We start from the raw sequence: 10426 nt of genomic DNA, 5'->3' as shown, positions 1-10426 counted from the left end.
AGAATCCTCAAGCACAATTTCCTCAATGACACAATTATTGCTCAAATTTTGTAATCTACCGAAGTGAGTTTTAATATCTTCGGGAAAAGTCTTATCATTGACAGGGAAATGAAATTCTCTATCTGGAGGGACATACACTCTGTCTTTGTTGAACCGGGGTGAGGAATCCATTGTGGTAGGATATCCATTTGACCAAACCCAATTATATGTATTGTCTACGGTTCCATTGGTTACCAAATTTTCAATAGCCTCACTTTCATTAAACAGTTTTTCAATTAAAAGATCGCGTACAATTTCTTTCTGAGCTAAATCTTTTTGATTCAAGGCTATTTCTAATTGAGTTTCACTTAACATTCTAGCATCTTTCTCTAACTCTAGATCTCTTTCTAGCATTTCCATTTTAAGTCTCTTGTTATCCAGTCTTCCTCTCACGTGGAACATCTCTTGGGACGCTATGTTCTTCTCATCTAAGGCTTTGTTATAGTCTGAAAGGACAGAAGCACAAGTGTCATTAAGATTATCTATGTAGTGTTGACAATCATGCATGCTATAATTTAAAGTTTGGATCATGAGTTTTACCTGTTCAACGATGCTTAGAGTCCCATCTTTCGCCATGTAGCAGTAGTTTTTGCTCAACATTGCTGACCCATCATCATCCGCAATGGCCAGCTGCAGATTTTCCCTTTTCTTCTAACACTACTGATGGTCTCTTCTTCATCTCCTGATGACCAAACTTGATGGTCTCGTTTAACTTGAGCTACATATGCCCTTGCCTTTTCTTTTTCTTCTAACTCTTGAGCCATTATGAGATAGAATGCTCTGTCCTTGACTACGTTGGCCTTACAGTCTTTTGCGAAGTGATTTTCTTTGTTGCACTTGTGACAAATTACAATATCAGTCTTGTCTTCTGATTGAGTACTGGAGTCTTTGTTCTAAGGAGACTGCAGTACCTCCTTGGCTTGATTGTTCTGAGAGAATTTAGGATACCGAGAGTTGTTGTTCTGAGGACCGAAGTTACGGTTGAATGGTGGTTTGTTGAATTGTTGATTTTTGCGAAAAGAGGAAGGTGGTATGTGGTTGAACTGTTGGCTAACTAGAGCAATAGCCTTCTAAAAATCTTCTTCATCATCATAATCAGAATCCGCTTCGTATGACTGCGGTGGGGTGTCATACGATGAAGAGTAAGGTGACTGTGGTGGAGCATGTGCTATGAGAGCAAGCGGTCCTCCGAAGTCAACACAATCTTTTAGTACAGTGGATTCTTGTGCTTGAAATTCTCCATAGAGTTTGTAGAGTGATAAAGAGTGAATCTTTCTGTCACCTTGGACTATCATTTTGGCCGTAGTCCAATTTCTTCCTAGACCATTAAGGAACTGGAGATTGGTTACATGGTTGCTGCGGATGGTACCAGCATTTGATTACTTTGTGACTATTAGGTTGAATCTTTTGAAGGAGTCTTCCAAACTTTCACCAGCATGAGCTTTGAAGTTGTTGAAGTCGTTGAGTGCGGTTGTGAGCTTCTTATCTTGTGCTTGTTCTGAGCCTTCGTACAAGTTTTTGAGTACATCCCATATGTCTTTTGCTGACTTGCAGTTTATGATAATATCAAAGTTGTCAGGAGCAACACCACATGAAATTTCATAAAAGGCAACAACATCATTTTCCATTTTATCGAGATCATCTTTGGTAGGATGGCTCATAGTTGGTTGACCTCCTCCTATTCTGGTTGCAGCACCTTCAGTTTGGATTGGTGTGAGGACTGGAACATGTGGTCCTTCTTCCACGGATCTCCATACATCTCTACCCAATCTTTTAAAGTACCTCTCCATTCTTTGTGACCAGTGATGATATTCATTTTCTACTAGTATTGGGGCTCGGTTAGAACCACAAACACTATTGGAGACATTTAGAGATAACGATTGTGCCATTTTTGTTTTGTTTTTTTTTTTTGAGAAATGACCTTTAGTGGTATAGAAAGCTTAATGAGAAAATCAGAGTTCCGATATCCAAAAAGCAACCACTTTGGCTCTGATACCAATTGTTGAGAGAAAAACTTGGAGACACACTTGAACAAACGTTAGAACAAGTAAGTTGCGGAATAGTTAATCTCTAAGGATTTAAAGCTCAACAATAATAAAGCTAGATAGTTAGATAGTTAGATAGTTAGTTGCGGAAAGTAAAGAACGATAAACGAAAAAAGTTATATCAAGAATACACTTAAACTGATTCATAACAAGGAATGCAATCACTCCAAGTTAGTAAGCGAGATCAAGTTTAGTGATTAAGTCTAGAAGACTTGCTCCGAAGAGAGGTTATGTTCCATTAGTAGTTTGAGTTTGATGAAGATAAGAGAGATAACTGATGAAGATAAGAAAGATAACTGAATGAGAAACCTTGTGTATTGAGAAGTTAAGAGTTTTCACACTTAGATATATCACAAGTACATAATACATAAGAAAGAGTCTCTATTTATAGAGTTTAGAAAAGAACAACTCTATGAGCAGCCATGCAAGGAATGCTGGACAATAGATTGAATTACATAATAAAAGAAATAACTAAGACTGCAGATAGGAAAGACTTGAATACTCCGGATGCTGATATGGTTGTTGATGGAGAATGGTTGCGGTCACGGTTGTAGAGATTGACTCCGGTGCTGAATTGGCTGTAGGTACTGAACCGTTGTGGTAGATAAGTTTAAAAGGGTCACTTTTATGTTTCAACAAGAATGGTAAGTGGTATCTCCTAACTATACCTATAATAGTTACTAACCATGTATGTGTATAACCTGAAGTATGCCTTTGCTACCTAAAGGTACTAAACTAACTGAGGAAACTTTTATGTCTCTATATGTATACATGATATATAACTAATAGTTAAACGACCTTCGGACGGATACCCGATACCCTACCAGACCACATCCCAACGGGGAAAAGGAAATAAAGCGGGTTAGCCTTCCTAAGACTTTTAAACATTATTTATATTACTATACATATACAGGCATGCAATTGACAATATAAAAGCATATAAGGAGTTTTATAAAACCTTTGAAAAAGATTAATACCTAAGAAAAGATCGACTTGATGTCAGTTTATACAACGGTTTGGAAGTATTTGTTTGACAAAAACAGTTTAAGTATAAAGGAACCTTTGTTTGAAACACAATGTAACATGGTTTTGAAATGAACATACAGTGTCTAATAAACAGTTTAATGAAGTGTTTTAACCACCTAAAAACGTTTAAGATAAACATTTGAAGAAATTTGATTGGTAAAACAGTTAACGCAAAGTAAAGTCATTTGCATGTTAATTATTAATCACATGTGATTGATATAATAACTAAACATGATTCAACTTGTATCCCCCACATAAAGCATTTATAAACATTTAAAAATGTTTAAAAGGTTAATTCAAGGGGTATGAACTCCATTGGTTACCAAATTTTCAATAGCCTCACTTTCATTAAACAGTTTTTCAATTAAAAGATCGCGTACAATTTCTTTCTGAGCTAAATCTTTTTGATTCAAGGCTATTTCTAATTGAGTTTCACTTAACATTCTAGCATCTTTCTCTAACTCTAGATCTCTTTCTAGCATTTCCATTTTAAGTCTCTTGTTATCCAGTCTTCCTCTCACGTGGAACATCTCTTGGGACGCTATGTTCTTCTCATCTAAGGCTTTGTTATAGTCTGAAAGGACAGAAGCACAAGTGTCATTAAGATTATCTATGTAGTGTTGACAATCATGCATGCTATAATTTAAAGTTTGGATCATGAGTTTTACCTGTTCAACGATGCTTAGAGTCCCATCTTTCGCCATGTAGCAGTAGTTTTTGCTCAACATTGCTGACCCATCATCATCCGCAATGGCCAGCTGCAGATTTTCCCTTTTCTTCTAACACTACTGATGGTCTCTTCTTCATCTCCTGATGACCAAACTTGATGGTCTCGTTTAACTTGAGCTACATATGCCCTTGCCTTTTCTTTTTCTTCTAACTCTTGAGCCATTATGAGATAGAATGCTCTGTCCTTGACTACGTTGGCCTTACAGTCTTTTGCGAAGTGATTTTCTTTGTTGCACTTGTGACAAATTACAATATCAGTCTTGTCTTCTGATTGAGTACTGGAGTCTTTGTTCTAAGGAGACTGCAGTACCTCCTTGGCTTGATTGTTCTGAGAGAATTTAGGATACCGAGAGTTGTTGTTCTGAGGACCGAAGTTACGGTTGAATGGTGGTTTGTTGAATTGTTGATTTTTGCGAAAAGAGGAAGGTGGTATGTGGTTGAACTGTTGGCTAACTAGAGCAATAGCCTTCTAAAAATCTTCTTCATCATCATAATCAGAATCCGCTTCGTATGACTGCGGTGGGGTGTCATACGATGAAGAGTAAGGTGACTGTGGTGGAGCATGTGCTATGAGAGCAAGCGGTCCTCCGAAGTCAACACAATCTTTTAGTACAGTGGATTCTTGTGCTTGAAATTCTCCATAGAGTTTGTAGAGTGATAAAGAGTGAATCTTTCTGTCACCTTGGACTATCATTTTGGCCGTAGTCCAATTTCTTCCTAGACCATTAAGGAACTGGAGATTGGTTACATGGTTGCTGCGGATGGTACCAGCATTTGATTACTTTGTGACTATTAGGTTGAATCTTTTGAAGGAGTCTTCCAAACTTTCACCAGCATGAGCTTTGAAGTTGTTGAAGTCGTTGAGTGCGGTTGTGAGCTTCTTATCTTGTGCTTGTTCTGAGCCTTCGTACAAGTTTTTGAGTACATCCCATATGTCTTTTGCTGACTTGCAGTTTATGATAATATCAAAGTTGTCAGGAGCAACACCACATGAAATTTCATAAAAGGCAACAACATCATTTTCCATTTTATCGAGATCATCTTTGGTAGGATGGCTCATAGTTGGTTGACCTCCTCCTATTCTGGTTGCAGCACCTTCAGTTTGGATTGGTGTGAGGACTGGAACATGTGGTCCTTCTTCCACGGATCTCCATACATCTCTACCCAATCTTTTAAAGTACCTCTCCATTCTTTGTGACCAGTGATGATATTCATTTTCTACTAGTATTGGGGCTCGGTTAGAACCACAAACACTATTGGAGACATTTAGAGATAACGATTGTGCCATTTTTGTTTTGTTTTTTTTTTTTGAGAAATGACCTTTAGTGGTATAGAAAGCTTAATGAGAAAATCAGAGTTCCGATATCCAAAAAGCAACCACTTTGGCTCTGATACCAATTGTTGAGAGAAAAACTTGGAGACACACTTGAACAAACGTTAGAACAAGTAAGTTGCGGAATAGTTAATCTCTAAGGATTTAAAGCTCAACAATAATAAAGCTAGATAGTTAGATAGTTAGATAGTTAGTTGCGGAAAGTAAAGAACGATAAACGAAAAAAGTTATATCAAGAATACACTTAAACTAATTCATAACAAGGAATGCAATCACTCCAAGTTAGTAAGCGAGATCAAGTTTAGTGATTAAGTCTAGAAGACTTGCTCCGAAGAGAGGTTATGTTCCATTAGTAGTTTGAGTTTGATGAAGATAAGAGAGATAACTGATGAAGATAAGAAAGATAACTGAATGAGAAACCTTGTGTATTGAGAAGTTAAGAGTTTTCACACTTAGATATATCACAAGTACATAATACATAAGAAAGAGTCTCTATTTATAGAGTTTAGAAAAGAACAACTCTATGAGCAGCCATGCAAGGAATGCTGGACAATAGATTGAATTACATAATAAAAGAAATAACTAAGACTGCAGATAGGAAAGACTTGAATACTCCGGATGCTGATATGGTTGTTGATGGAGAATGGTTGCGGTCACGGTTGTAGAGATTGACTCCGGTGCTGAATTGGCTGTAGGTACTGAACCGTTGTGGTAGATAAGTTTAAAAGGGTCACTTTTATGTTTCAACAAGAATGGTAAGTGGTATCTCCTAACTATACCTATAATAGTTACTAACCATGTATGTGTATAACCTGAAGTATGCCTTTGCTACCTAAAGGTACTAAACTAACTGAGGAAACTTTTATGTCTCTATATGTATACATGATATATAACTAATAGTTAAACGACCTTCGGACGGATACCCGATACCCTACCAGACCACATCCCAACGGGGAAAAGGAAATAAAGCGGGTTAGCCTTCCTAAGACTTTTAAACATTATTTATATTACTATACATATACAGGCATGCAATTGACAATATAAAAGCATATAAGGAGTTTTATAAAACCTTTGAAAAAGATTAATACCTAAGAAAAGATCGACTTGATGTCAGTTTATACAACGGTTTGGAAGTATTTGTTTGACAAAAACAGTTTAAGTATAAAGGAACCTTTGTTTGAAACACAATGTAACATGGTTTTGAAATGAACATACAGTGTCTAATAAACAGTTTAATGAAGTGTTTTAACCACCTAAAAACGTTTAAGATAAACATTTGAAGAAATTTGATTGGTAAAACAGTTAACGCAAAGTAAAGTCATTTGCATGTTAATTATTAATCACATGTGATTGATATAATAACTAAACATGATTCAACTTGTATCCCCCACATAAAGCATTTATAAACATTTAAAAATGTTTAAAAGGTTAATTCAAGGGGTATGAACTCACTTGTATTTGGTGGTTTGGATGAACTGAAGATTAGGATTGCTAGGTGTCAAGTGAAGACTTGAACACACTCTATGATCCTAGTTAACATATAATATCACATATATGTATCCAATTAGTATTTAAACAACTAATAAACAAAGTTAAGACTCACTAGGACATGCTAAACACATCATACAAGTGTTATAAGTCCCAAGGACTGCTTCTAAGTGTCGTAGGGAAAGGCTAGTGTGTTTGGGGTTCAAGAAAAACTCCACAAACGAGTTTACGGTTTTGTGGTCACTAACAAAAGAGTATACGGTCGTAAACTCTTGAGTTTACGGCCGTAAGCTCACACACTTATGACCATTTGTTGTTTTGAAGCCTAAAAGGTCATTTCATGCATTCCTACTTCATGTTTAAGCCTTAAGAAGTGTTTGTGGCATCAATACACTCCAACAATGGAGTTTACAGCCCATGGACCATTTCTCCATGTGTTTGCTGCCGTAAACTCCTATGGAACATGGTATTTTGATGTTTTCAAATCTTAAACACTTCAAGGTAAAAGTCTAGGCTAGTTTCTAGTCATAAAGGAAGCAATATGGGTCTTTTATACAACCTTTGGGGGGTTTTACGGTTTTGGGAGATCCCAAAACCGTAAATACCTATAAATGGGGTAACTTGGTGATTTTGATGTGCTAAACACATCAAGGGAAGGTTCCATACTCATTTCTAAGCATAAGGAAAGAGTTGGGAGCACTTTGGCACCCGAATTAGGGTTTACGGTCCAAGAAGATCTTGGGCCGTAAACTTCTTTTCTGATGTGCTCCAAATCGAGCTCCCTCTCCCGTGCCCTGGCAATCATGGACTCCAGGGTCAGGCCGGCTGAGTAGCTGACGTGCTCCCGAATATCAGCCCTCAACATATCATGGTAGCAGGTCTTCCACATCTTCTCATCCCCCACTTACAGGGGTACCAACAGGGCCATCTCCCTGAACTTGGAGGTGATCTCCGCCACTGTCTCTGTCGTCTGCCTCATATCGAAAAACTCCCTGGTCAGTTGCTGAAGCTCTATAGCTGGCGCAAACTCAGCCCTGAACCTGGTCACTAAATCTGTGACAACCTGAAATTTCCATTCTGAACAAACCATATCAAGCCAATAAAAGTTAGAACAGTTACAGTGAAATTCTAGACTTCGGGTATAAGTTTGGCAGTTTTTCAGGATTTACACTTAAGGAGATATCAGGAGAGTGGATACACTAGGGTTTTGTGCAACACTATTATTCCAATACTCTAGGATATTAGAGTTCATTCCGAGAATAAAAATATTTTCTGCCAAAAATCCCAGGACTATATACAGAAATCTGAACCAAAATAGTTCATTAGTTACATTTCCAACTAGAGAAAAGCCGAATTCTCTCTCACGGATCTTCGGGTTTTTATCCCAAATCATGAGTACTTCTATCTACTTGTATTATATAGCTTAGATTGTGTTTAGAAACATCAAAATCATGTCAAAACCCCAAGATTCGGGAGTTTACTGCCCAAGAACACTTGGGGTGTAAACTCCATTTTAAGGGCCAAAAGTGTCCCAATGTCCCTCAAAGCCTTAGAACTCAACATAGGGACTACCATTACATGTTTTAGACCACAAAACAATTAGGAATCATGGTTAGAAATGAGTTCACAGCCAAGGAAGTTCTTGGGCCGTGAACTCCATTTTTATGTGCCAAAATGCCTTAAAAACCCTCCTTAAGCCAAGAGACTAAATTGGACATGTACCTAAATGAGTTTAGGACTAGATAACACACTTAGAGGTTCTAGGGCCGTGAACTCCATAAAATGGTGCCAAATGGTGCCATAAACTCTTCCAAAGCCTAGTACAAAAGCCTAGTTTAGTTCCTAGTTAATTTAGGGACTTGAAAACACCATAAACATCCTCCCAATGGAGATTATGGCCGTAATCTCCAAGGGATATGGCCCAGGGCCGTAAAATCCTAAAAGGAGTTATATTATGCCCCAAACTCTTCCATAGACCAAGCCATTAAGTAGAAATGCTTATTAGGGCCTTATAGAGCATCAAACATCAAATGGACACATAGGTATGAGTTCATGGCCGTAAACTCACGAGTTCACGGCCGTAAACTCATGAGTTCACAGCCGTAAATTCATGAGTTTACGACCGTAAACTCATTTGGTAGTGTCATTAGGGTCGTGAACTCCCTTATGGAGTTTTCCTTGAGCCCTACACATAATAGCTTCCCCTACAAACACTTAGATGCAATCCTAGAGGCTAATAACACTTGATAAAGGTGTTTAGCATGTCCTAGGGTGTCTTGACTTGTTTATTAGTTGTTTATAGACTAATTTGTTACATATATGTGAAATTATATGTTAACTAGGATCATAGAGTGTGTTGAAGACTTCACTTGACACCTAGCGGTCCTACCTCTTCAATTCATCCGTATCACCTACAACAGGTGAGTTCATACCCCTTAATCAATGTTTTAACTATTTTTAAATGTTTTATGGGGGGGATAAAAGTAGAATCATGCTACTTATTATATCAATCACATGTGATTAATAAGCAGCATTTAAATGATCTACTACTCATTAGCCGTTTTACCAAACAGTTTCCTTCAAATGATTTTCATAAACATTTTATATGTTTTAAAACTCCTTATTACACTGTACATTTTACTCTGTATGTTTTATTTCCAACTTATTTACAACTGTGTTTCAAACAAATGTTTCTTTATACTAAATTGTTTTATCAAACCCATGCCATTAAACCGTTTTATAAATCGACATCAAGTCGATCTTTTCTTAGATAATAATTATGTTCAAAGGTTTTACAAAACTTATGTTATGCTTTTATATTATAAATTTCATGCCTCTATATGTATAGTTATATAAGTAATGTTTAAAAGACTTAGGAAGGCTATCCACCTTGTTTCCTTTTCCTCGGTTTGGATGTGGTCTAATAGGATATCGGGTACTCGTCTGAAGGTTGTTTAAATATTAGTTATATATCATGTGTACATATATAGTCATAAAAGGTCCTTCCAGTTCATCCAATGCCCTTGGGTAGCAAGGGTATACATCCATGTTCATACGTCCCAGTTAGATTACTAGTAAACTACCATATGGGTAGTTTAGGAAGATACTAAAACTATTACTAGAACACGATATCATACAATGAGTCAGTTCATTCATGAGTCTATACTTGCTAGGTAGAGAGCATGTATATTACAACTAGAACATTACAGTACATTACTATACTTGCTAGGTAGAGAGCACGTACATTACAGCTAGAACATTACAATACATTACTATACTTGCTAGGTAGAGAGCACGTACATTACAGCCAGAACAATTCATTACATTACATATACTTAAATACGTTGACAAAAATTGTGATCCTGTATTGGAGCATTACTTGAATGTCATGGCCTGAGTTGTAGCCAGAGTCTCTTGAAGGGAGAGCGTGAGTTTCTGTATAGATCTATACTGGATTGACTATCCTACACCTTGCTGCTAGCTACAATCGGACCTGCAGGTCTGCAGGTGTCAAACGTCATTTCTTTTTACGACCTAACTTTTGTCGTTGTTACCAGTCAATAGTATTGTACAATTAACCAAATGATGCCTTAATATAAATCCGGTTTAAGGTAGTTAGTACAACATTAGTTCTTATAGTGCTACATTTTAGTACTACATTCATTTTCCCTGTACATATATTTAGTGATCTTTTCACTTAAACTTTAAATGTAAAAACTATATTTTGTTAATGATAGTTACACTTGGGAAAATTACACACTTTTAT

General features: G+C 36.9%; 2 protein-coding genes across 2 annotated transcripts; both read right to left on the bottom strand.

Annotated features, from left to right (window-relative positions):
• Window positions 1-1418: 1418 nt before the first annotated feature.
• Window positions 1419-1928, bottom strand: LOC145028720 (uncharacterized). Its single transcript, XM_078977480.1, has one exon. It carries the CDS (start codon window positions 1926-1928, stop codon window positions 1419-1421), a length of 510 nt encoding a protein of 169 aa, XP_078833606.1.
• A 2689-nt stretch (window positions 1929-4617) lies between these two features.
• Window positions 4618-5127, bottom strand: LOC145028719 (uncharacterized). Its single transcript, XM_078977479.1, has one exon. The coding sequence runs from the start codon at window positions 5125-5127 to the stop codon at window positions 4618-4620; it is 510 nt and encodes a 169-aa protein (XP_078833605.1).
• Window positions 5128-10426: the final 5299 nt, after the last annotated feature.

Source organism: Lactuca saligna, chromosome 2 (genome assembly GCF_052625555.1).
Source record: "Lactuca saligna cultivar CGN05327 chromosome 2, ASM5262555v1, whole genome shotgun sequence".
NCBI classification, from domain to species: Eukaryota; Viridiplantae; Streptophyta; class Magnoliopsida; order Asterales; family Asteraceae; genus Lactuca; species Lactuca saligna.
The sequence above is the reverse complement of the archived record's forward strand: the minus strand, read 5'-3'. Positions and strand labels throughout refer to the sequence as shown.